The sequence below is a fragment of the Micromesistius poutassou genome, assembly GCF_964030765.1.
Source record: "Micromesistius poutassou genome assembly, chromosome: 5".
In the NCBI taxonomy this organism is placed as follows: Eukaryota; Metazoa; Chordata; class Actinopteri; order Gadiformes; family Gadidae; genus Micromesistius; species Micromesistius poutassou.
Window position 1 is genome coordinate 1,445,113 of NC_140275.1, and position 25,062 is coordinate 1,470,174.

The 25,062-nt window shown below is 50.2% G+C and overlaps 3 protein-coding genes across 3 annotated transcripts; 2 read left to right on the forward strand and 1 right to left on the reverse strand.

Moving 5' to 3' along the window:
- The first annotated feature begins 1,886 nt into the window (after window positions 1–1,886).
- Window positions 1,887–19,133, forward strand: snrnp200 (small nuclear ribonucleoprotein 200 (U5)). The gene is made up of 44 exons (XM_084468451.1): window positions 1,887–2,147; window positions 2,322–2,485; window positions 2,614–2,785; window positions 2,905–3,097; window positions 3,193–3,248; window positions 3,371–3,469; window positions 3,579–3,731; window positions 3,849–3,948; window positions 4,034–4,170; window positions 4,265–4,342; window positions 4,489–4,662; window positions 5,009–5,146; window positions 5,263–5,418; window positions 5,724–5,894; window positions 6,282–6,475; window positions 6,970–7,093; window positions 7,442–7,591; window positions 8,188–8,430; window positions 8,917–9,105; window positions 9,409–9,606; window positions 10,046–10,198; window positions 10,355–10,435; window positions 10,701–10,784; window positions 10,892–10,998; window positions 11,107–11,225; window positions 11,369–11,523; window positions 11,627–11,816; window positions 12,176–12,349; window positions 12,656–12,816; window positions 13,177–13,404; window positions 13,540–13,731; window positions 13,851–14,029; window positions 14,530–14,681; window positions 15,291–15,399; window positions 15,535–15,643; window positions 15,757–15,946; window positions 16,179–16,343; window positions 16,548–16,669; window positions 16,808–16,951; window positions 17,354–17,530; window positions 17,648–17,808; window positions 17,997–18,078; window positions 18,336–18,428; window positions 18,552–19,133. Exons 1-44 carry the CDS (start codon window positions 2,103–2,105, stop codon window positions 18,699–18,701), a joined length of 6,411 nt encoding a protein of 2,136 aa, XP_084324577.1. The 5' UTR covers window positions 1,887–2,102; the 3' UTR covers window positions 18,702–19,133.
- Window positions 19,134–19,180: 47 nt separating this feature from the next.
- On the reverse strand, window positions 19,181–21,364 carry ciao1 (cytosolic iron-sulfur assembly component 1). Its single transcript, XM_084467995.1, has 7 exons — window positions 20,966–21,364; window positions 20,703–20,851; window positions 20,499–20,610; window positions 20,320–20,408; window positions 19,976–20,174; window positions 19,813–19,882; window positions 19,181–19,669 (listed from the first exon to the last, which is right to left on the reverse strand). The coding sequence occupies exons 1-7, from the start codon at window positions 21,102–21,104 to the stop codon at window positions 19,432–19,434; spliced, it is 996 nt and encodes a 331-aa protein (XP_084324121.1). The 5' UTR covers window positions 21,105–21,364; the 3' UTR covers window positions 19,181–19,431.
- On the forward strand, window positions 21,124–24,947 carry tmem127 (transmembrane protein 127). The gene is made up of 4 exons (XM_084467996.1): window positions 21,124–21,213; window positions 22,435–22,694; window positions 22,825–22,989; window positions 23,331–24,947. Exons 2-4 carry the CDS (start codon window positions 22,457–22,459, stop codon window positions 23,639–23,641), a joined length of 714 nt encoding a protein of 237 aa, XP_084324122.1. The 5' UTR covers window positions 21,124–21,213; window positions 22,435–22,456; the 3' UTR covers window positions 23,642–24,947.
- Window positions 24,948–25,062: the final 115 nt, after the last annotated feature.

Here is a 25,062-nt window from a genome sequence, read left to right on the forward strand (position 1 = left end):
ACCACGGAACCTAGATATCAGTGTTCTCTTTATGTTTATACAGCACTTTTAGCCTCTTTCTCACGTCAATGTCAGAGCATCGTCAGTGTTAAACCAACCTCGAATAAAGCTTATTATTAACTGTGGTATGTAAAAGCATCAAATGTTATAACCATTGAGCAATGGAAGAGTGCATATGGATCAGATCAGTGTCACAGTTTGGGGTTGCCAACTGTAGGCCTCATGATGGTCGAGGAGAATTCATTGTTCGGCTTGTTCCTCGATACAGAACATGATTCAGAAAAAAAAATTCTTCTGCCTCCTGGGGATGAAGAAGCCGGTTTCTTTTGATCCGGACACATGTGAAGACTGTAGGCATCCACTGCCTGCTCTCTATGGAACCTCTCGGCTCTCCTAGGGATCCTCACTTCCGTACTGTTTCTGTTCACCTTGCTGAGTACTTAATTCTTCCAGTGGGATACAGCTTTGTGTCCAGGAACCAGACAGCCGTCTGTTCATCTTAATCATCATAGTTTAACTGGTACATTGGGAGTAAAAACCTACCCATTTTGTGCTCACTGAATGCCATTGCTTATACATTTGTTCAAGTGACTTCATATGATTTTAGAATTAAATTATTGTCTTGAATTGTAGAATTGTATTTATTTGTTGGCTGTGATTACATTTGAAATACACAATGCGATAAAACAATTCTTTATTTTATATGCAATATCATCTCCATCTATTTTTGAAATTCAAAGAGGCTATGTATATCTTAGGAAGTGCTTTTTAAATATCCGCCTGATATGCCTCACTGCAAGCTATATTAAACGTGTATGTAGATACTATTCAGCCTCTCCTGTGGGTATTTAAAAGGAGCACAGAAACATCTATATTGCCCTGAAAATGCTATGCTTGACACTAATTAATTCCAGGCATTACTTTGGATTTGGATAGAGTAGCTGCAAACTGTGACTTGGAGAGGTCACATGTCATCTTAAAATAGTAAAAACTCCTAGTAAAAAATGACCAAAGTATTGTTTGTAAAACATTAGGCTGTCCAATAAACAAGTAAAATATGTCTTGGCTGCTTAACCCATCCAGGCACCGCTGTGGTTACTGAGTATCTCTCTGTCTCAGGAGACACTCTCAAGGTTTACATAGATTTGAGGCTTGATTTGTGAGTGGTTGCAGGTCAGGCTGCTCGCCAAACCTGCAGTAGCTGTATTGAATAGGATTGACTATCGAAGACCTCACCGCAGTCCCCTCTGTGGGGGGGCGGTTGCTATCCAAAGCCCATGTGGGGGGCCTTGGCAGCCTGGTGACTCACTGACTTCTTAGGACTCTGAAACCAGATCAGAGTTCTAAACCATAAAACCAAACCCTAACCCTAAGACAAAACCATATCCCTGAAACCAAACCCTAACCCCACGACCAAATCCTAACCCTAAAACGGAACCCATCCTATTCCTCCCCTCATGAACTCATCTCTATAAACAGACATCTGATTAAGCTACAGGCTGGCTGATGGGTTCTGAGATTGCTTAGGAACTGACTTGAGCACTTGACGTGCACTAATAAAAAATTATTTCAGAGCCACTGATGCATCCAGTTAAGAACCTCACGCAATTTGTCTGTTCAATTTACTGAAACGTAGTCCTCTGTTTGAATCACATCCACCAGCTAAACTTGTAACTTTAATGTATACCTGACATGTATATATATTATCCTAGTATACTACCGGAAAAAAAGCTTTTTCATAGCTGTCAGCCTTGTCAGCGCAGTTCCCAAAACAAACCACTAGGGGTGCTGTCATTTTCCTACGACCTATTTAGCCCGTCCTTGTGTTCTCTTGGGCACCGGAACCGGAAAAGACGGCTGAATATTGTTGTTGCACCGTGCGTCCGTGTGCTGCACTCCTAACGTATGGAGAACGCATTTCCATTGACTGCACCTTTTAACCGATATCGCATGCTAAAGCAATAAAAAACCACGGATGCACCTCGTCTTCGTATGAGCCAGACAGAGTAAACATAACTCTGTGTCTACTTTGGGATTGTATTGGTTCAAAAGTGCGGCAACGTAGCACTTAGCTTAGCCACCGCTAGCTAAACAGCTCCACCATGGCGGATGTGACCGCACGTAGCCTGCAGTATGAGTACAAAGCGGTAAGAGGCTTTAAACACTACTTTCGGATCTTTATGCCGCGATATATGTAATACTTTGTGTTTTTTCTGACGCATGCGCATAGGTGTGTGTATAAAAAAATATTGTTTTTGGTTTCACCGGGGTGAGCAGGAGCCGGTGAGCGCTCTTAACCTCTCCTTACGCGATCCCTCCAGAACTCCAACTTGGTGTTGCAAGCGGATCGCTCGCTGATCGACCGCACCCGGCGAGATGAACCCACCGGAGAGGTTCTGTCCCTGGTGGGGAAGCTGGAGGGCACCAAGATGGGCGACAAGTCGCAAAGGACCAAACCTCAGATGCTGGAGGAGAGGCGTGCAAAGTCAGTGCCATGTCTTCATCTGTTCTGTGTACTACTCTTTGACACTATCAGAGTTTTGTAGCTTTGCACGTCTGTCTGTGAGGTCGGATGACTTATTCATCCATTCATCCATCCCGTCAAATTTGCAGGAGGCGAAAGAGAGACGAGGACAGACACGACATCAACAAAATGAAGGGCTTCACCCTCCTCTCTGAGGGCATTGATGAGATGGTGGGCATCGTGTACAAGCCCAAAACCAAAGAAACCAGAGAGACGTACGAGGTCCTGCTCAGCTTCATCCAGGCTGCACTGGGCGATCAGGTACGCAATGCACCTACACTGCCACCATCATCATCATCATCATCACGCACTCATGATCGACAGACTGCGATTTCTGCTCATCCATTTGACACACTCATTTCGGTGCCTGTGGCGTCCAGCCACGTGACATTCTGTGCGGAGCGGCCGACGAAGTGCTGGCGGTGCTGAAGAACGATAAGATGCGGGACAAGGAGCGGCGGCGGGAGGTGGAGCAGCTTCTGGGGCCGGCCGACGACACGCGCTACCACGTGCTGGTCAACCTGGGCAAGAAGATCTCCGACTACGGGGGCGACAAGGAGCTGCAGAACATGGGTAAGGGCGCTCTTCAATGAAGCCACACTTTTTGAGCTGTTTTTTTTTGTTGTGAGCGTTGCACTGATTTGTCTATATGTCGTTCCTCTCTTCAGATGACAACATCGACGAGACGTACGGCGTGAACGTCCAGTTTGAGTCCGACGAGGAGGTGAGCTTTTAAAGGATCTTCCAGAAGAATCACAGCTCGGCTTTTAAGAGTTTTGAGCTCTCAAGAAGTATTTGTTGTTCAGGTCTCTGATCCAGCCTCTTTTTTTCCAATGATCTCCTCAGGAAGGAGACGAGGACCAGTTCGGAGAGGTGCGGGACGAGCACTCGGACGAGGACAGCGAAGGAGAAGAGGCTAACGTGGGCTGCACCCTCTCCGCCAACGTAAGACCGCTCTGCTGTTCTCTGATCCGTGAGGCGTGATGGCAGTGACCCCTGTTCCAAACGTACCCGCTACTTAACCGAAAACGTTTCCTTAAATTCCGTTCTTCAGCTCGGTGTCACGGGTGACGTGATGACGGCCAAGAAGAAGGACCTGCATCCCCGCGACATCGACGCCTTCTGGCTCCAGCGGCAGCTCAGCCGTTTCTACGACGACGCCATCGTCTCCCAAAAGAAAGCGGACGAGGTCCTGGACATCCTCAAGGTTCGTCTGTTTTGATTTTCTCTATACTCGTTTAAAGTAATGCTGAGGGCCCGTGCCTTGATTGTTCTCTCCTTGACTCATTCTGATGGTTCCTGTATTGTTCCGTGTGTCCTGCAGACCGCCAGTGACGACAGGGAGTGCGAGAACCAGCTGGTGCTCCTGTTGGGTTTCAACACGTTTGACTTCATCAAGATCCTGCGACAGCATCGCCGCATGAGTAGGTCCTCTTAGGTTCATAGCCTGTTATGTTTACATCTTTTTGCGGAATCAAGGTTGATTTAATCTCTGGTCCCGACCCACAGTCCAGTACTGCACCATGTTGGCGAGCGCCCAGAGCGAGGCGGAGAAGGAGCGCATCACAGGGAAGATGGAGGCGGACCAGGAGCTGTCCAAGATCCTCTACCAGCTGCAGGAGACCGAGAAGGAGGACATCATTCGGGTAAGTCGCCCCTGGGCGTTTAGCTACTTAGCCGCCGCCGTCTGTGGACTCAATGGAAACCTGCTGTGGATATTAAATGAACGCTGTGTTTCAGGAGGAGAGATCTCGCCGCGAGAGGGTCAGAAAGTCCCGGGTGGACGATTTGGAATCCATGGACATTGACCACGGAGAAGTGAGTGATCTGCCACACAAGGGTTTTATTCCGAGAATTCTGTGAGGGGGGGTGGAGGTTTGGGTTTCTGTCCCTGCAGCCGTTGAAGTATCGGTTCTGAGTGCAATGCATAGCATGTGATTATGATTGGTGGTTCTGCCCTGTAGTCGATGACTCCCCGGCAGCTGTTGGATCTGGAGGACCTGGCCTTCACCCAGGGCAGCCACTTCATGGCCAACAAAAGGTGCCAGCTGCCAGACGGCTCCTTCCGCAAGCAGCGCAAGGGCTACGAGGAGGTCCACGTGCCCGCCCTCAAACCCAAGCCCTTTGCCGACGATGAGGTACGCGTTCGAGACGGGGGAGAGAATGTCATCGCACCGCCCGGGATGGAAATCAAACATAAATGGTCCTCATTTAAATAGCTCTTTTATCCAAAGCGCTTCACAGTGTTGTCTGACATTCACCCATTCATGCACACATTCACACACCGATGGCGGAGTCAACCACGCAGGGCGACAGCCAGCTCATCAGGAGCAGTTAGGTTGAGGCGTCTCGCTCAGGGACACCACGACACTCAGCTAGGAGGAAGAAGTAACCTTGCGGTTACCAGCCAACCCGCTCTACCTCCTGAGCTAATGCTGCCCTGAGCTAAACATCTGTGACTCAACGCCTACCGTGTGTTCCCAGGTGCTTCTCAGCATTGACAAACTTCCGAAGTACGCTCAGGCCGGATTCGAAGGGTTCAAGACACTGAACCGCATCCAAAGCAAGCTCTTCAAGACCTCCATGGAGACGGACGAGAACCTGCTGGTGTGCGCCCCCACAGTGAGTCCACCGTGCTTTGTCTAGATACTCTTCTCCTTCTGCTGAAAGGGCCGCTCAGCTAATCGCCTGGCGTTCAAGTAGCACGTCGATAACGGCCTCTTGCTGTGTGCATACAGGGTGCGGGTAAAACCAACGTGGCTCTGATGGCCATGCTCAGGGAGATTGGAAAGCATATCAACCTGGACGGGACCATCAACGTGGACGACTTTAAGATCATCTACATCGCTCCCATGCGCTCCCTGGTACAGGAGATGGTGGGGAGCTTCAGCAAGGTGAGTCCCTCCATTTGGATTTGGATTTTTTTGTTGTGTTTGTCTGTATATCATTTATAATGGGGATAGCATTAGTGGCTTGGTGGCTTAAACCACTAGCTCACCAAGAAGGAGATATTCCTTGTAGCAACCCAGGTTCAATTCAGATCTGTGGTCTTAAGCTACATGTCATTCCTGCTCTCCCAACCCCCGTTCCTGTCTCTCTCTCCTGTCCATACATGCGTTAAAAGCCCATTGGACATGTGGACATAACGTGTCCGTTTATATTTTCACGACCATCCCCCCTCGTCCATGTCCTCTTTCAGCGCTTGGCCAGCTACGGCATCACGGTCTCTGAGCTGACCGGAGACCACCAGCTGTGCAAGGAGGAGATCAACGCCACGCAGATCATCGTCTGCACCCCAGAGAAGTGGGACATCATCACGCGCAAGGGAGGCGAGCGCACCTACACCCAGCTCGTGCGGCTCATCATCATCGTAAGTCCCCCCCCCCCCCCCCCCCTCCACAAAATAACCTTTATTCCATTCATAATGTATATATCGGGGGTCTAACTTAAATTCTGTTTGTGACTTTTACCAGGGCTCCACTTAAAATGTCTGCATTAAGTCAGCAAAGCAAGTCAAACAGTAGAACGTACAGAAAATGACAGAATGTCCAAAGAGTTGTGTCATTATTTACGAGCTTAATAAAACAAGGCCATCGCCTCACAGCGATGTGGGCGTCTAGAATGTAACCATGACCTCAAAATCGAGTAGAGGATTGTGACAAATCGCTACACCCCCGGTATATGTTGATGTGACACATACTGCCAACCCGGCCCTCAATACGTGACCCCCCCCCCCCGCCACCACGCTCTCCCTCAGGATGAAATCCACCTGCTGCACGACGACCGCGGGCCGGTGCTGGAGTCCCTGGTGGCCCGGACCATCCGCAACGTGGAGCTGACCCAGGAGGACGTGCGTCTGATCGGCCTCAGCGCCACGCTGCCCAACTACGAGGACGTGGCCACCTGCCTGCGCGTGGACCCCGCCAAGGGCCTCTTCTACTTCGACAACAGGTGGGTCCCTTAGCGCGCGTTGTGTGTTTTTGATATATATCACACTAACTTGGCCCCATAGCGTGTGTGTTTATATATATATATATATATATATATATATGTATATATATATATATATATCACACTAACTTGGCCCCATAGCGTGTGTGTTTTTATATATATGTATATATATATATCACACTAACTTGGCCCAAAAGCGTGTGTGGAGTGTTTAATATATATATATATATATATATATATATCTCACACTAACTTGGCCCCATAGCGTGTGTGTGTTGTAGTTTGTTTTTATATATACTAAACTAACTAGCCTCGTAGTGAGTGCTGTGTAGTTAGGGTGTTTTATATATATCACTAATGAGCGTGTCGTTTTATAATTACTGTTTTTTTAATATATATATAACCTTTGAGAAGAGTCTTTGGGTGTCGCACAGCAGAGCTCACATGCATCATTGTGAGTGGTTAATAACGCCATGCGGGTGTGTCTCCGCTAGCTTCCGCCCCGTGCCCCTGGAGCAGACCTACGTGGGCATCACGGAGAAGAAGGCCATCAAGCGCTTCCAGATCATGAATGAGATCGTCTACGAGAAGATCATGGAGCACGCCGGGAAAAACCAGGTGGGTGACCTCATCGCAAAAGACCTCAGGACATACCGTTATTATTGTTATTTTGTGAAAAATCTACAAATATTTTCTTAGCTCTTACTGTCCTACTGTCGACACGTGTATTGTAAATGACATTAAACATTGGTAAATCAATTTTGTATTACATGTTATTGTTACAGCATCATTTAAGTTATCTCTTCTATGCATGCTGAGGCACTAGACAAAATAAACGTAGGACACTCACACTTTGTAGAAGCACACGTTATTGCCACGCCAGTGATGCAGAACAGGCATTGCCTGCTCCACCCCGCCCGCACCATCTGAGCTTCCTCCAATACCCTCGTCCCTGTCCTCCCACAGGTGCTGGTGTTCGTCCACTCCCGTAAGGAGACGGGTAAGACGGCGCGTGCCATCAGGGACATGTGTCTGGAGAAGGACACCCTGGGCCTGTTCCTCAGGGAGGGCTCAGCCTCCACCGAGGTGCTCAGGACTGAGGCCGAGCAGTGCAAGGTAAGCCCCCCCCCCACCCCAAGCTGTTGTGATACAAATGCACACTCTTATGTTATAAAAAGCCACATATATATAGATGGATAGATCTATGGATCGATATATAGATCTATTAGGGCTGTCAATATTTAATCACAAAAACAAATTTCTGTTCCAAATAGGCCGTAAAGGGCAATTTTAAGTTTTTGAATTCTCTTAACATTGGAGTGGACAATATATGCCTGCTTTATGCAAATGTATTTCTATTTTTTTTTAAAATTGGAAATCAACTAAGAACCATCCTTGAGTCCACCTGAACACTTACTTTTTGTACAGTTACCATTCAGCCCCATTATTTCATTGACATGGGAAAAAATAAAAACCATCATGTTCACTGTAAAGGGACCGTTACTAGTATGCTATGATCTATAGTTCTAAAGAAAACTAAATGTAAACAAAATAATAAATCTATCAAAGAATCTCACCTGACACTTAGCTACTCGATGCTGTCCTAGACGAGGACATCATTTTGGAAGTACCTACTGGTATAGCCTAGTACCTATTGCAGTATTGAAAGTAGTATTAATAGCAATGACGTTGCTAAATCTCTGCTCTCCCAGAACCTGGAGCTGAAGGACCTGCTGCCCTACGGCTTCGCCATCCACCACGCCGGCATGACGCGCGTGGACCGTACCCTGACGGAGGACCTGTTCGCCGACAAGCACATCCAGGTGCTGGTGTCCACGGCCACGCTGGCCTGGGGTGTCAACCTGCCCGCCCACACCGTCATCATCAAGGGCACCCAGGTGTACAGCCCGGAGAAGGGCCGCTGGACGGAGCTGGGGGCCCTGGACATCCTGCAGGTGGGTGGGATGGGGACACCCTGAGGGGGGGGGGGGGGTCTCACCGGAGCTGCTCGGTCTGTTGAGAGCGTTTCTCCTCTGAGTGTACGGGTCGTTTGGGGTGGTCCGTCTTGGTCCGCTTCAAAGGGACCTGCAGTAGGGTATGCTTTAGGGGAGGACTTTAATTTGACTTCCACGCAGCTAATCAGTTTGATTTCGATTTTCGGTTTGTTTCTTAAGATTGCAAGAGCGATTGGATAAATGTTTGTTTATCCGTGTTTGTTTCGAAGGCAATCAAGCGACTCCTGACCAACTTTTTTCTAAGCAAATTAGGATGTAGTTTGCTCTTTCACATACTGCAGTGTGAACACAAATCGAACCTGGGTGAACGAGCAGCATTCAAAGTCTATATTTGTCTGTTGATGAACGCTGCCTGACGCGGCAGAGCCACAGTGCATGGGCCCCCGGCGCTGATGTGTGTGTGTGTGTGTGTTCGCTGTGGTTCAGATGCTGGGTCGTGCCGGCCGTCCCCAGTACGACACCAAGGGCGAGGGCATCCTGATCACGTCCCACGGCGAGCTCCAGTACTACCTGTCCCTGCTCAACCAGCAGCTGCCCATCGAGAGCCAGATGGTGGCCAAGCTGGCCGACATGCTCAACGCAGAGATTGTGCTGGGCAACGTGCAGAACGTCAAGGTGACCCACCACACTCACTCTGTCACTGACTCACTCTGCACCTACTCACTCACTCTGTCGCTCACTCTCACTGTGTCGAACACTCACTCACTCTGTCACTCACTCACTCTGTCACTCACTCATTCACTCGCTTCTCTCACTTACTCATTACTACACTTTATTACGAGTACCATTCATGATTAATTCAGTAAGTGGCTTTGGATGAAAGCATCTGCTGAATAACTTCATAACATTGTAGATGGGGACATAATGAACTGAAGCCAGCTGTCGTTTTCACACGTCGTTCCCCCTCTCCTCCCTCAGGACGCGGTCAACTGGCTGGGCTACACCTACCTGTACGTGCGCATGCTGCGCAACCCCACGCTCTACGGCGTCTCCCACGATGACCGCAGCGCCGACCCCCTGCTGGAGCGCCGCCGCATGGACCTCATCCACACGGCCGCCAACGTGCTGGACAAGAACAGCCTGGTCAAGTACGACAAGCGCTCCGGAAACTTCCAGGTACGGCTGATACGGATGAGTTGTTTGAAGGCCGTTCGATTATTTATTTATGTTTTGGAGACTTCATCAAGAAACCATTGGCTGTAGTCATTGGCTTAGGTTGGTTAAAATTCTAATTAGGTTTAAGGTGTCTTTTTGTTTTATTGAACTAAAACCCCACAGTGTAAAATCTATGCAAGCATTTTTGAAAAAACATTTTCCACCTGAAAACGCCCCATTTTAAATGCTACGTAGGCTCTGTTTTCTCAAGCATGACGTCTTCTGACGTCATGACTCTACGGAAGCCCTTTGGGCCCATGCACTCTTAATAATTATATACAATACAAAAGAATAACTCAAAATATGCAAATTAGACATTTACTAAATATGTCTTTTACAGACACCGTTGCTGAGCATTCTTCAATGTCTTAACGATACCATCTCACCCCTCCTCCTACAGGTGACAGACCTGGGCCGCATCGCCAGCCACTTCTACATCACGCACGACTCCATCCAGACCTACAACCAGCTGCTGAAGCCCACGCTGAGCGAGATCGAGCTCTTCCGCGTCTTCTCCCTGTCCTCCGAGTTCAGGAACATCACCGTGAGAGAGGTAAGCATCACACTGGACCATGGAGCCAGGCTCATTTAGAACCAACCCGACCCAGCCCTGTACGGTTTACCAAGGAGCCAGGTGTATCGAGACCCAGCCCCCCTCTGTTACGTCGTCCACAAACTGAGCAATGCTGTTTTGTATGTCTTTCTTTAGGAAGAGAAGTTGGAGCTCCAGAAGCTACTGGAAAGGGTTCCCATTCCAGTCAAGGAGAGCATTGAAGAACCCAGCGCTAAGGTACAGGTCTAACTAACTATTTTTGAATGATGGAGGCAACATATCACTCGTTAAACATATTGCCTCATATTTGTCATCCTGATTTCTCTGTAAACATATTTGCAAGAAATAGCTTGAACCACCTGCCGTTTATTAGTATAATAGGACCAGAGATTTTTTTATTTTAAATATGCAATTGGGATATTGAAACAACTCCGTGTTTTTTTTACAGTGGTTAGCTTCAGGTGTTTGTTATTAATAGCTATCCGTTGTGTGGTGTTCCCAGATCAACGTTCTGCTGCAGGCCTACATCTCCCAGCTCAAACTGGAGGGCTTCGCTCTCATGGCCGACATGGTGTACGTCACGCAGGTGAGCCCTGGCCTCCAGACGCTGCATTCTCTTCAACACGGTTCACTTTACCGTTGTTGTGACCTTTCTAATCCAAACGTGTGTGTGTGTGTGTGTGTGTCCACCAGAGTGCCGGACGTCTGATGCGCGCCATCTTTGAGATCGTGCTGAGCAGGGGCTGGGCGCAGCTCACAGACAAGACCATGAACCTCTGCAAGATGATCGACAAGAGGATGTGAGTCCGCCCGCCGCCGTCCTTTTGCCTAATGTGGTACTTTATACCAATCTAATACCAAGCTAATTCGATGTGATTCCTCACCAACGTTTGTGGTTTCTCCTCTAGGTGGCAGTCCATGTCCCCGCTGCGTCAGTTCAGGAAGCTGCCGGAGGAAGTGATCAAAAAGATCGAGAAGAAGAACTTCCCCTTCGAGCGCCTCTATGACCTGAACCACAACGAGATCGGTGACTAGAATTGGCTCCTTATTATTCTAACCAATTGATACTTGCACCAATATCAATTAAGAACGAAGGAGTATTCTTTCTATATGAATGCTTCGTACTTCGAACTTCGAAACTCAATGCAACGTGTCATTTTCCTCGTCCAGGTGAGCTGATCCGCATGCCCAAGATGGGGAAGACCATCCACAAGTACGTCCACCAGTTCCCCAAACTGGACCTGGCCGTCCACCTGCAGCCCATCACACGCTCCACCCTCAAAGTGGAGCTCACCATCACCCCCGACTTCCAGTGGGACGACAAGGTCAGTGACACCCCGGTGGCCCTGCAATAATTCATAATTATGAGTCGCTTTGGATAAAAGCGTCTGCTAAACGCCCACACAAATCCGCGGCTCCCTTTTGCAGATCCACGGCTCCTCCGAGGCCTTCTGGATCCTGGTGGAGGACGTGGACAGCGAGGTCATCCTCCACCACGAGTACTTCCTGCTCAAGGCCAAGTACGCGCAGGACGAGCACCTGGTCACCTTCTTCGTGCCCGTGTTCGAGCCGCTGCCGCCGCAGTACTTCATCCGCGTGGCCTCGGACCACTGGCTCTGTAAGTCCCACTGGGTGCTCGCCCGACGTGTAACGCCTTGGGAACTACGACAGGGCGGCATGTGGCTCAGGAGGTAGAGTGGGTTGGCTGGTTAGCCGGAATGGTTGCTGGTTCGATCCCCGGCGCCTCCTATAGCTGAGAGTCGTGGTGTCCCTGAGCGAGGCACCTTAACCCTATCTGCTCCCGACGAGCTGGCTGTCGCCCTGCGTGGTTGACACCGCCGTCGGTGTGTAAATTTGTGCATGAATGGGTGAATGTGAGGCAGTATTGTAAAGAGCTCTGAGCGGCCACTGAGCTCCACGGTCACTCGTACACCCCCCATGTCTCACCGCGCTCCTTTGCCCCCCCCCTCCTGCCAGCCTGCGAGACGCAGCTCCCGGTGTCGTTCCGTCACCTGATCCTCCCGGAGAAGTACCCCCCGCCCACAGAGCTGCTGGACCTGCAGCCGCTGCCCGTCACGGCCCTCAGGAACTCTGCCTTCGAGACCCTGTACCAGAACAAGTTCCCCTTCTTCAACCCCATCCAGACCCAGGGTAAGGCCCCGCGACGCCCGCAGGACGCGTCCTTATCTCTTCGCTAACCCTTTAAGTTCAGAGATGCCTGTCTTGGCATGTGGTGTGATCTTGGAAAGACGTTTTGTGTTTTCACTGTAGTACTTTGGATTTAAATTGGTGCCTTCGCAGCTAGCCTAATGCTGGGTTTGCTGGATTATAATGCTGGATTATTTTCAACATAATTTTTTATTTCATTCATGATTAAAACATTGTTTTATTATTATTTCACTTCACATGGTTTACTGCCATTTATTCATCTGTAACCCCCGATGCGTTTCCCCCTAGTGTTCAACGCCGTGTACAACAGCGACGACAACGTGTTTGTGGGTGCCCCCACCGGCAGTGGGAAGACCATCTGCGCTGAGTTTGCCATTCTGAGGATGCTGCTGCACAACGCCGAGGGCCGCTGCGTGTACATCACCCCCATGGAGGCCCTGGCCGAGCAGGTACTTGGCATTTAGCAGGCTCTTTTGTCCAAAGCAACTTAAAATTATCAATATATCACTGTCGGTACAGTAAGGATGTTCATAGTGCCAAGTACTAACAATCGCAACCCATTCCCAGTATACAACAAATATAGCTAGGATAAGATGCTAAACGATGCTAAGTAGTATTTTTAAGTGCCAGGACGTACAACATACAATAAGTGTGTAAGGGGTGTGGGGTGCTGGGGGGGAGGCTATACAAGTGAGTGAGTGAGTCAGTCTTCAACATTGCTGTACATGTGACTATCAGAAGAGACCCAGCGTGGAAAACAAAATTAGGAAAGAAAACCTACTAAATTCCCTGCCCTCCTTCCTTTTTAGGTCTTCCTGGACTGGCACCAGAAGTTCATGGACCTCCTGAACAAGAAGGTGGTGCTGCTGACCGGCGAGACCAGCACAGACCTGAAGCTCCTGGGGAAGGGTGACATCATCGTCAGCACCCCCGACAAGTGGGACATCCTGTCCCGCCGCTGGAAGCAGAGGAAGAACGTCCAGAACGTCAGCCTCTTCATCGTGGACGAGACCCATCTGATTGGAGGGGAGAACGGGGTGAGATAAACATCCCATCCCATTGGTTACAGCAGCAGCAGCAGCAGTAGTAGTAGGCGTGTACGGCCATGGTCTTTTGTAGGACTTGGCTGTAGTAGGAGGAGTCTCTAACGCACAGTGTTCTCTCCCCACCAGCCCGTGTTGGAGGTCATCTGCTCCAGGATGCGCTACATCTCCTCCCAGATTGAGCGGCCCATCCGCATCGTGGCCCTCAGCTCCTCCCTGTCCAACGCCAAAGACGTGGCTCACTGGCTGGGCTGCAGCACCACGGCCACCTTCAACTTCCACCCCAACGTCAGGCCCGTCCCCCTGGAGCTTCACATTCAGGTACGGCCCCCCCCCCCGAAAAACACCCCAACAACAGAGAAACGTCTTCCAACCCCCGACCCCACAGAGGAGGAGGATCTGGAGTCTGTGGTTTTTTAATGTTTTCCTCCTCCTGGCAGGGCTTCAACGTGAGCCACACCCAGACGCGCCTGCTGTCCATGGCCAAGCCGGTGTACCACGCCATCATGAAGCACTCCCCCACCAAGCCGGCGCTGGTGTTTGTCCCGTCACGACGACAGACGCGCCTCACCGCCATCGACATCCTGACCTTCTGCGCGGCCGACGTCGTCCCCCAGAGGTCAGTCCGGGGACGGACGTGCTCCGATGTTGTTGTCTGAAATGTCTGAGGATAGGAACTGTTTTTAAGGGGTACGTAAACCCCGGTTTCAGCAAGAGAACTTCTGCCCACGGGTTATGGTTGTGGATGGGATGTGAGCCGTCGTAAAGGTTTTAGAAAAAGACGCTTCAGGTTCCAGAGGACCAAGCCTGAAGGACTCCGTCAAACGTCACGATACCACACTAGCTCGAACAGGGGTGTGCAGCCAATGGAAATTCTAGTACTGGGGGAAAGTGTTTTTAGCCAGAAGAAGCAGACTTGGTTTTACAGAGAATTTCCCCACTATTAACTTCACACAATTTATTTAATTAAAAAAAAGAAACACAGAAACATTCACCCATACTGTGAGACGCCAACAGAACGGGTGATCTGGGGTTTACCTGCACTTTCAATAAGCAACCGACGGAAAAGGACTATATATGAATGTTAACCCCCTACGTCTCGGGACGTCCCTCCTCCAGGTTCCTGCACTGCGCGGAGAAGGACCTGGCGCCCTTCCTGGAGAAGGTCAACGACGCCACCCTGAAGGAGACGCTGGCCAACGGCGTGGGCTACCTGCACGAGGGCCTGTCCACCGGAGAGCGCCGCATCGTGGAGCAGCTCTTCAACTCTGGTGGGTGATCTCCTGGCTCTCTCCAACCCTACTACTGCTATTACTATACTACTGCTACTACTACTACTGATAATGCTACTACTACTACTGATAATGCTACTACTACTTCTATACTGCTACTCCTCCTGCTACTACTTCTATACTACTGCTATACTGCTTTGCTGTACTATTACGGCTGCTACTTCTACTTCTATACTATTACTGCTGCTACTTCGATACTACATGTACATTTACATTTAGGGCATTTAGCAGAAGCTTTTATCCAAAGCGACTTACAATAAGTACATTTGTCATTTTCAAGAAGTGATACAGACGGTGAATATATCACCGTCGGTACAGTAAAGATGTTCATAGAACCAAGTGCAAGCACTAACAATCGCCAGGCCGACCCCATTCCCCGTATCCAGCAGTGATAGCTAGCTACTGCAGATGCTACACAACTAAGTACATGCTACACAACATGCATGCACAACACAATTAAGTACATGCTACACACATACCACTGCTAGTAGTACTACTACTACTGCTACAGCTTCGGTGCTCCCATGTCCCTGACCACCGCCTCTCACTCCCCCTCTCCCCGCCTCCCCCCCTTTCCCTCCCAAACAGGTGCGGTCCAGGTGGTGGTGGCGTCCCGCTCTCTCTGCTGGGGCACCAACATCGCCGCCCACCTGGTCGTCGTCATGGACACCCAGTACTACAACGGCAAGATCCACGCGTAAGTCTCTGTTCGAGGCTGCATGCCCGCCGGCTGGCTGGCTGGCTGGCTGGCTGGGTTTGCCTCGGCCTCTGCAGGCGATCAACGCCACAAAGTCACTGTGTTAAAGAAACGCTCCCTCGCTTGTGTGTGCAGATACGTGGACTACCCCATCTACGACGTCCTCCAGATGGTGGGCAAGGCCAACCGGCCCCTCCAGGACGACGAGGGCCGCTGCGTCATCATGTGCCAGGGCTCCAAGAAGGTAGGCCTCCTCCTCCTCCTCCTCCTCCTCCCCTTTCCATTGAACTCTCCCTTCATGTCCGTCGGCGGGTAAACTACAAGTCCCGCCCCCCCTTTCCTTCTCTCCTCCAATAGGACTTCTTCAAGAAGTTCCTGTACGAGCCGCTGCCGGTGGAGTCCCATCTGGACCACTGCCTCCACGACCACTTCAACGCCGAGATCGTCACCAAGACGGTGGAGAACAAGCAGGACGCCGTGGACTACCTGACCTGGACGTTCCTCTACCGCCGCATGACCCAGAACCCCAACTACTACAACCTGCAAGGTGGGTCTCCCCCTCCGTCTCCCCCTCCATCTCTGTATGGGCTTCTGAGTCTTTCTTTCTCTCTCTCTGTAAAGGCTTCTGAGTCTCTCGCTCTCCCTCTGTCTGTCTCCCTCTCTGTAAGGGCTTCTGAGTCCGTCTGTCTGTCTGTCTGTGGGCTTCTCTACGGTGGCCTTGGTTTTTAGTTCACCCTCGCCACTTTTGTCCTCATCCCTGTCCCCCGTCGCGTCCCCAGGCATGTCCCATCGTCACCTGTCGGACCACCTGTCAGAGCTGGTGGAGAACACGCTCCACGACCTGGAGCAGTCCAAGTGCATCAGCATCGAGGACGAGGTGGACGTGGCACCGCTCAATCTGGGCATGATCGCCGCCTACTACTACATCAACTACACCACCATCGGTCAGTAGTGGCATGACTATGGCGTCCCATGATGCAACGCACACGCACACGCACACGCATTTGCACAAGCAAAGAAGGCTGGAGGGGGAAACTCGCTAAACATGGAAAGAGAAATGTACGATGCATTCGAAAACAATGCGTTCTAAAGAGCTGGTTGGCTGTCTGGTTTGATGGCTGTTTTTCTTTCGCTCGTGCGTGTTTCAGAGTTGTTCAGCATGTCTCTGAACGCCAAGACGAAGATCCGCGGGCTCATCGAGATCATCTCCAACGCCGCCGAGTACAACAACATTCCAATCAGGCACCACGAGGACACCCTGCTGCGCCAGGTAAGGACCTCTCGCCTCCCCGCACGGACCCTCCGTGCCGTTGTTTAACGATCTGTTAACCTGATCTGTTAACTACCGCCTGCCCTGAATGACAACGTCCCCCACTGAATCTGATGGATCCCCCGCTCTGCCTTTCAGCTGGCCCAGAAGGTGCCCCACAAACTGAACAACCCCAAGTTCAACGACCCCCACGTCAAGACCAACCTGCTGCTGCAGGCCCATCTGTCCAGGATGCAGCTGAGCGCAGAGCTGCAGTCAGACACCGAGGACATCCTGAGCAAGGCAAGGAACAAACCCTCGCCCACGCTCCCAGTATAACTGAACCGTGATGATTGAATCCTGCTGATCCTCCGGGCGGCATGAGGCCCAGGAGGTAGAGCGGGTTGGCTGGTAACCGGAAGGTCGCTGGTTCGATCACCGGCTCCTCCTGGCGTGAGAGTGTGGAGGTGTCCCTGAGCGAGGCACCTCACCCTGACTGCCCCTGACGAGCTGGCTGTCGCCTTACGTGGTTGACACCGCCGTCGGTGTGTGAATGTGTGCATGAAGGGGTGAATGTTAGGAAGTATTGTAAAGCGCTTTGATTGGCCACTGGTTAGAAAAGCGCTGTATGAATGCAGTTAATTTACTTTGGCGTTTATATTTTGGTTAACTTTGTGTGTGTGTGTGTGTGTCTCTCCACTGCAGGCGGTGCGTCTGATCCAGGCCTGTGTGGACGTGCTGTCCAGTAACGGCTGGCTGAGCCCGGCCCTGGCTGCCATGGAGCTGGCCCAGATGGTCACCCAGGCCATGTGGTCCAAGGACTCGTACCTCAAGCAGCTGCCCTACTTCACCTCCGAGCACATCAAGAGATGCACCGACAAGGTTTGCCCCCCCGACGTCTTACGTCTCCGACCATACTGAACGTACTTCACTTCTCGATCCCAGCTGTTGTGTGGTTCAAGAGCCGGTGATCTGACCGCCGTCCCCCTCTCTTTCCAGGGCGTGGAGAGCATCTTCGACATCATGGAGATGGAGGACGAGGACCGCAGCGGCCTGCTGCAGCTCTCGGACCCCCAGATGGCGGACGTGGCCCGCTTCTGCAACCGCTACCCCAACATCGAGCTGTCCTACGAGGTGGTGGAGAAGGAGAACATCAAGAGGTACGCCCGGGCAGCAGTGGTTGGCATAGTAACCGATAAACGACTGTTGGAATAGAACCACTCTCATTAACCAGGAGCAGGCTGTGTGGGTTGTGGATTCCGACTGGTTGACTGGTTGAACATGTTTATGTGCTGCAAACATGCATGCATGTATGAATGTAGATTAATGGTGTATTTTCCCTTTGCAGCGGTGGTCCCGTTCTGGTCCTGGTTCAGCTGGAGAGGGAGGAGGAGGTCACTGGACCCGTCATCGCTCCTCTCTTCCCCCAGGTACGGTTCAGGTGGATCCAGAGCGTTGGTTGAGTCCACACCTGGTGTAGTCTAGTTGTATTCAGAGGGCCAGGGTCTGAGTAGGAGTACACGGTCAAAGCTGGCATTACACACGTTTCTCCAGTGACTATACGGGCATCTTGGTTTTTATTTTAGCTTTTTTTGAAAGGAAGGATTGCTGTTTGACTGCGAGATACAAATAGGTATGGTTGTATGATTAATTGTTGAATAACCCTCATGTGTTTGTGTGGATTCAGAAACGCGAGGAGGGCTGGTGGGTGGTGATCGGAGACCCCAAGTCCAACAGTCTCATCTCAATCAAGAGGCTCACGCTCCAGCAGAAAGCAAAGGTCAGTGAAGAACCCAGTGTGGAAACATGTGGTCCCCTGTCGAGGTTGATTGAAGTGAGCAGAACATGTGTCTGTGCTGTGACTGTACCAATAATGGTATTTCCTATGTTCCATCCTCACTAGGTCAAGCTGGACTTTGTGTCGCCGGTGATGGGCGTCCACAACTACACGCTGTACTTCATGAGCGACGCCTACATGGGCTGTGACCAGGAGTACAAGTTCAGCGTGGACGTGAAGGAGGCAGACAGCGAGGGAGACAGTGATTCTGACTAGACCGAGCCCATAGGTCACTGGCGTCGCGTCTCATCCCCATCGGTGGATCGTCTTTGTCCTGTTTTTTTTTACTGTACATGGTTAAACCAGAATCTTGGCTCTTTTGATAATTTCAAAGGCATTTCTTCTTTTGTATGACTTTGTTTCTTAGTAGTGGCCATCCCTTGTCTTGCATACACCCGTCTGGAATTACGTTGTACAGGATTGACACGTCTAGTTTTTGTAAACTGACCTGTCCAGGAAACAGATTCTCAATATATAAGGGCCAAAATACTTAAATACAAAGTCGATTTTAATAAGACGTAAACAAATTATTTAACATCCCTGTTAATCCGGTCGATCTGTGCTGGGAACTTGAAGTGATCATTTGTAACTGCATTGTACTCTGTTCTGGCCCAATTGTTTTTCAATAAAAGAATTATGGTAAAATGACATTACTTGTGTGTTTCTGTATATAAATTGCACCAATGGACTCTAAATCATTTAATCTGTTCAGTTTTATTATTGGTATAATGTGTGTTAATTTTATAAAAAACATTTGCTTACAGAAAAGTGCACACAATTGCATCACAATATGCTATAAGCAGCATCAAAACACTTGGCAAGTTAATGTGGGTCACATCCCATCTGGTGCTACAACACTGATCATATTCACTGCATGAGACACTACTACAGCACGTCTTCACACTGGGGCTGGACGTGCTGCCAACAGCAGCAGTGCTGCATCCACTCATTCGTGGTCCGCCTGGTACTTCCAGACCGCTATCTCTCCGTTGTCGCTGCAGGTCGCCAGCACGCCCGCCTCCTTGGGGTTCCAGGCCACGCAGTTCACGTCCTGGCTGTGGGCCTTGCTGACGTGGGCCGCCAGGGAGAAGACGGGCTCGTCGGCGTCCGCGGTCGGGTCCTCCTTGAACACGCGCACGCCGTCGTCGCCGCAGGCAGTCACCAGGGCACCGGTTAAACGACACCTGAACACAAGGAGTGTTTGTTTTTAACGACTAGTTGACCTTGTTACTCCCCTTACCGTTCCCCCCCTTGCTACCCCGAATCCTTTTGCCATCCTAAAATAACCACGTGATCTATTGGAGAATGGATAGAGTGGGGGGCTTACCAGGCAATATCGTACACTGCCCGCTCATGGAACCCTGACAAAGTGCACACGCACTTCCAAGACATGTCTCCTGTACACAACACATGGAAATGACATGTTAGTACAAGCTCCATCAAAAACGCCTCAGAGCCATCTTCCACTAGGGAGCATATACTCAGCGCACCCGGTCCCTCTAGGTTCTGACACTTCCAGATCTTTACGGTCCGGTCGTCACTGCACGACGCCATCCTCTTTCCCATTGGGTCAAAGGTCAAACTCCAGACGGTGGAGGTGTGTCCCTCCAAGGTGGCCTTGCACTCCCAGTCATCGTCCTCTTCCTTGTAAACACATATGTTGTTGTCGTAGCTGGCTGAAGCCAGAAGCTGTAGTGAGAGAGAGAGAGAGAGAGAGAGAGAGAGAGAGAGAGAGAGAGAGAGAGAGAGAGAGTTCAGAAAATGAGGATGCTTAGGATTTTAGACAATGATTAACAGGCGAAGGAGATTGACCCGTTTGTGGTTGTTGACCCACCTCAAGTGTCGGGTGCCAGACCACGAGTTTGACATCTTGTGTGTGCGAGTTGATCACAGTCACACACTCATACTCGTCCTCCTCGTCAACTGTAAGAGACAATGTGGAATACTACTTTCAAATCTGCAGCAATGCAAGTCATTTAACAAAGATATACACACGTGTGTGATGGCACTCACCTTCCCAGATCCAGACACTCTTGTCTCGGCTACATGTGGCCAGTAGATTTCCTGACGGTGCCCATGTCACACACTTGACCTCATTTTCATGTCCTTCCAAAGTTGTCAAACACTGTCGCGGGAAAACAAAACCACTGAGAGACCATGGACACAAATCGACACAGTATTCTGCATTATAAAATAGGCTACTACATTTATTCTGACCTCAAAATCATCATTCTTCTTCTTCCAGATGCATGTGGTTGCATCGAAGCTGGCCGAGGCGAGGTAGGTCCCGCATGGAGACCAGGCGACCCTCCTCACGGTGCGCTGGTGCCCGTCCTGAAGCACACTCAAGCACTTCCAGGTGTCGCCTGGAAGTCAACACGTCAACATGCAACGCGTTAAATAGGATGCTACAGTGATGGCTGATCGTTGAAGCCGACCATTGATTATTGTTTTTCCCAGGATATACTCTCCTGACTCACCTTCCTTTCCCCATATCCTGATGGCCCTGTCTCCTCCACAGGAAGCCATCAGAGTGGCCGTGGGGTTCCAGGCCACATGCCAGCAGCGAGCGTCTGGATGGGCGTTGAACCGCTCAACGAGCACCAGTGCGTCCGTCATATCTCCACCTGTCAGACGGCCGTGGACCACCACCAGATAACTTCACTTGGAGACGCGCTGCTGCAAAACGGCCCCTAGAATCAAGACTGACGTCCGACCACTAAACGAGGTGAGGTCGGTGTTGATGGACGGGAAAACAGTGTCCCGTCTCCGAATCAATTACACTAATAATAATACTTTTGCTGAAATATCGCCGTTATTTCCTGATGGCTGAGTAACATCGTACAAACTTCCATTACATATTTCTAACTCGAAAGGCCTGAGTCAACGTTACGAACTCACAGCTCTGCCCCCTGTGGCCTGGAATGGTTTAACCCCAATGTGGCCCATAGTGTGGTTCCTGGTTCCTGCACTAGTCTGTGGTTCCTGCACTAGTGTGTGGTTCCTGCGATAGTCAAATTTAGGGTTTTGGTAATTAAGGCATTTTTTTTTATTTTTTTTTTTAGATATGGTTAACTTTAGGTATTAGGTTAGAGATAGTGAAGTTTAGTTGTTTTTTTTTGTTAGATATGGTTAAGTTTATGGTTATGGTTACATTAGTTAGATATGGTCAGGTTGAGGTATGTTGTGCAGAGACCTCCTCCTATCATGCGGTGCGTTGTTGTACAGTACTACCAGAACCCGCCGCCAGAGGGCAGCACGGTGCGTGATGGTGCTCTATCAGTACCCGCCGCCAGAGGGCATCAGGGTGTAATGGTGGTGCTCTACCGGTACTCGCCGCTAGAGGCCGCATGTTGCGTGGTGGTGCTCTACCAGCACCCGCCGCTAGAGGCCGCTGGAGCGCAGCGCGGCCGCTGGGTCATCCGACGCCGAGGCTGTGGGAGTGAAAGGAAGAATGGCTTGAACAAGGAAAACACATATCTCACAGGAAGGCACTGCGCTGTTTTTTAAGTTTTGTTTGAATTTGTTTAGACACAAAACGCGGAACGACTGCCCTTTCGACTCGGGGGTGTTTTCTCTCGGGCAATAGATCACATTTTTTTGATTCTCGGGGAGATTTCCAAGCGGCTGACCTGACATCCAAGAAGAGGCTAACGTTAGCCTAGTGCGCTAACAACAACAGCAGGCCCCGCAGCTCTATTGTCCCTCGCCTCACCCCCCGATCGCTTCGTTTATTTCCTCAAGCCTCCCAAACAAAGCGTGTGCTTCGTATCCTCGGTCTCGACAGCGGTAGTCACTGTCATCCCTGTATCTGCTGTCTGTTTTATCTGCTGTCTGTCATTCGGGACTGGCCTTCGTACAGGAAGTACAGTACACTGCCCCCCCATACGATCACATCCGTCGTACTAACCGGATACATCGCTAATCGTATCTCCACTCCCCCCGAAAGACGCCAAGGCAAGTGGGTGAACATGTACGCACCCCCGGGCCCCGCTGTCACCGGCGGCCGGAGGCGGAGAGGCGGCACCTCGCTGCCCAAGCAGCCGGAGCGCAGCCTGGCGTCCGCCCTCCCCGGAGCGCTCTCCATCACCGCGCTGTGCACCGCCCTGGCGGAGCCGGCCTGGCTCCGGATCCACGGGGGCACCTGTCCGAGGCAGGAGCTGGGGGTAGCAGACGTCTTGGGGTATATCGATCCCAAGCTCCTGAATGGTGAGAACTTGAAGAACCACAACCCGGTGACATGGCGACACCGGATGGGGAAGTGTGTGAAGTCTGTGGCCCGTTTCACATGGTGTAAACAAAACTTGTCTTGTTTCTTTCCTGTCTTCTTTCTCTCTAGATTATTGTGTGAACCCCCAGACTATCTTATTGCTGAGGGTCATTGCTGCCTTCTGCTTCCTGGGCATTCTGTGCAGTCTGACCGCGTTCCTTTTAGATGTTTTTGGACCCAAACACCCGGCGCTCAAGATCACACGCAGATATGCCTTTGCCCACATCCTCACAGGTATGACACCCACGGTCTCGGTCTGATTGACAGATATTGACAGAAATCACAAAGGCCTTATGGGCGACTTAGACTACATGATAGGATATTTTCAGGAGTTTTGTTGAATCTTTAGTTATCTGACCTCTAAGTAAGTCATATTTTGACGATCTACTGTATTGACATTTAGTTAAACTAATAAAACATTAAAGACAGTTCCTAACATGTTCTGTTTATTGTGTGTGAAGGCAGAATCAGTCCAAATCAGATCAAATGGTTTAATTTGCATCACTGTACAACCAAACCCTAAGCCGTGACCTCACTGTCCCTCTCCTCCGTGTGTCTCTCGTGTCCACCTCCAGTATTGCAGTGCGCCACGGTGATCGGCTTCTGCTACTGGGCCTCGGAGCTCATCCTGTCACTACAGCAGCAGCACAAGAAGTACCACGGCTCGCTCATCTACGTCACCTTCGCCATCAGCTTCTACCTGGTGGCGGGCGCCGGCGGGGCCTCCATCCTGGCCACGGCCGCCAACCTGCTCCGTCACTACCCCACGGAGGAGGAGGAGCAGGCGCTGGAGCTGCTGTCGGAGATGGAGGAGAGCAGCGACACCTACCCCGCCGACTATGACATTGCCAATCAGTTCCAGCCGCCGCCGGCGTACACGCCGTGATGCGCCCGCCCTCCTCCTCCTCCGACCCCTCTCTCTCTCTCGCTCTCTCGCTCTCTCCAACTCTCTCTCTCGCCTCGACCCCCGACCCCCGACCGCGCTCCAACGGAGTCGTCTGTTCTGTCTTATTAACACACGCTTCTCTATGAGCACCGCTTTTCTTTTAGTTTAAATCCGGCCTCTTCAGACCCGACCGGCGCTGCCCCGTGCAGAGCGGTGCGTCCTGGTCCCACGGTTACCCAGTGGACGTGGTGTTGGCGTTGTCTGCAATGAACACACCGCGCTCGGAGAGAGCGCACGTGTCCATTGATTGTAGGCTCGGGTGCATGAAAACTTAAAAAGTGTCAGCAGGAAATCTCGGAGAGTTTTAATTGACATTTCCTTTTGCTTTCACCCGTGGAGCTTTTTTTTTTTTTTTTTTTTTTTTAGGGATGTGCATGTAAATTGCGGTTGAGATTGGGTGCTTACATGTAAAGCAAAACTAAAGTAGGTGAAGTTCCGTGTGGACGTGGATCATCCCATCATAGTTAATGGAGTGGGTGTAGTAAGTCACAGCCAGTTCAATGCCAAATTGGGAAGCCGGGCGGGTCAGCCACAGTGCTAGTGGACGGTTGGAGCATTCAAGAGTGTAATTACTTTTGAATTTTTTTATATGCTTGCTGTGTGCTTGATTTGACTTTGCTGAAATGACTCTCATTTCTATATTTCGTTTAATGGTCATTTTAATTTATTCATTTTGCTGTCTCTAGTGCTGTACATTTTATTTCCCCTTTTCTCCGTAGATATGTTTTTTTAGTTTTATTTAATCAGTGATGTGTTTTGAGACGGAACAAGGAAATGAACTGATGTTTTAGACGATGCGGGACAGGTTGTACGTGTTGGTGGTGTTGTAGCATGTCTTGTTTCTTTTATAGTACAGCTGATTCAATTTGATAAACTTTTGGGGTAATAATAACAAAGGATGTGTTTGTGTGGTATTTTTTTTATAACCGATACGGTCATGGTTCACTAGAATTGTCCGACGCAAAATGACATTTTTATGACGGAAGGAAGCAGTCAACCTGCCCTGTGACAACACAATGAATCATCTATTCATTTGGCTCAAGTTCTGCCTGGGTGGTAAATGTGAATCTCATTGGAGGTTAAAAACCAAGGCCTAGAATTGTGTATAATGTAATGATACTTGTGACATGTTTATAATTTGATGCCATTTCTGCATTCTGTTAATTAAACTTCCTATAGTTCTAAAGTGTTAAAGTTTTTAAGTGTACAACATGGTGGACTGCTGAATTATACATGACAGAGGACAATAAAGTGAATGCCAAATTCCACCATCAGATGCCATTCATGGTTACACCGGGGCAAAGTAAGAGGAATCCCATAGGATCCTTAACATTGTAATGTTAAGGATCACAGTGCCTTGG

Coding starts and splice junctions, on each gene's coding strand:
- tmem127 (XM_084467996.1), top strand. CDS start 22,457: ATGTACGCACCCCCGGGCCCCGCTGTCACCGGCGGCCGGAGGCGGAGA. Junction 22,695..22,824: donor CGATCCCAAGCTCCTGAATG/GTGAGAACTTGA, acceptor CTTTCTCTCTAG/ATTATTGTGTGAACCCCCAG. Junction 22,990..23,330: donor CTTTGCCCACATCCTCACAG/GTATGACACCCA, acceptor GTCCACCTCCAG/TATTGCAGTGCGCCACGGTG.
- snrnp200 (XM_084468451.1), top strand. CDS start 2,103: ATGGCGGATGTGACCGCACGTAGCCTGCAGTATGAGTACAAAGCG. Junction 16,670..16,807: donor AGGACACCCTGCTGCGCCAG/GTAAGGACCTCT, acceptor TCTGCCTTTCAG/CTGGCCCAGAAGGTGCCCCA. Junction 16,952..17,353: donor CCGAGGACATCCTGAGCAAG/GCAAGGAACAAA, acceptor TCTCCACTGCAG/GCGGTGCGTCTGATCCAGGC.
- ciao1 (XM_084467995.1), bottom strand. CDS start 21,104: ATGACGGACGCACTGGTGCTCGTTGAGCGGTTCAACGCCCATCCAGAC. Junction 20,611..20,702: donor AGAAGAATGATGATTTTGAG/GTCAGAATAAAT, acceptor TTCCCGCGACAG/TGTTTGACAACTTTGGAAGG. Junction 19,670..19,812: donor GCAGTGTACGATATTGCCTG/GTAAGCCCCCCA, acceptor CCTTGTGTTCAG/GTGTCGTTTAACCGGTGCCC.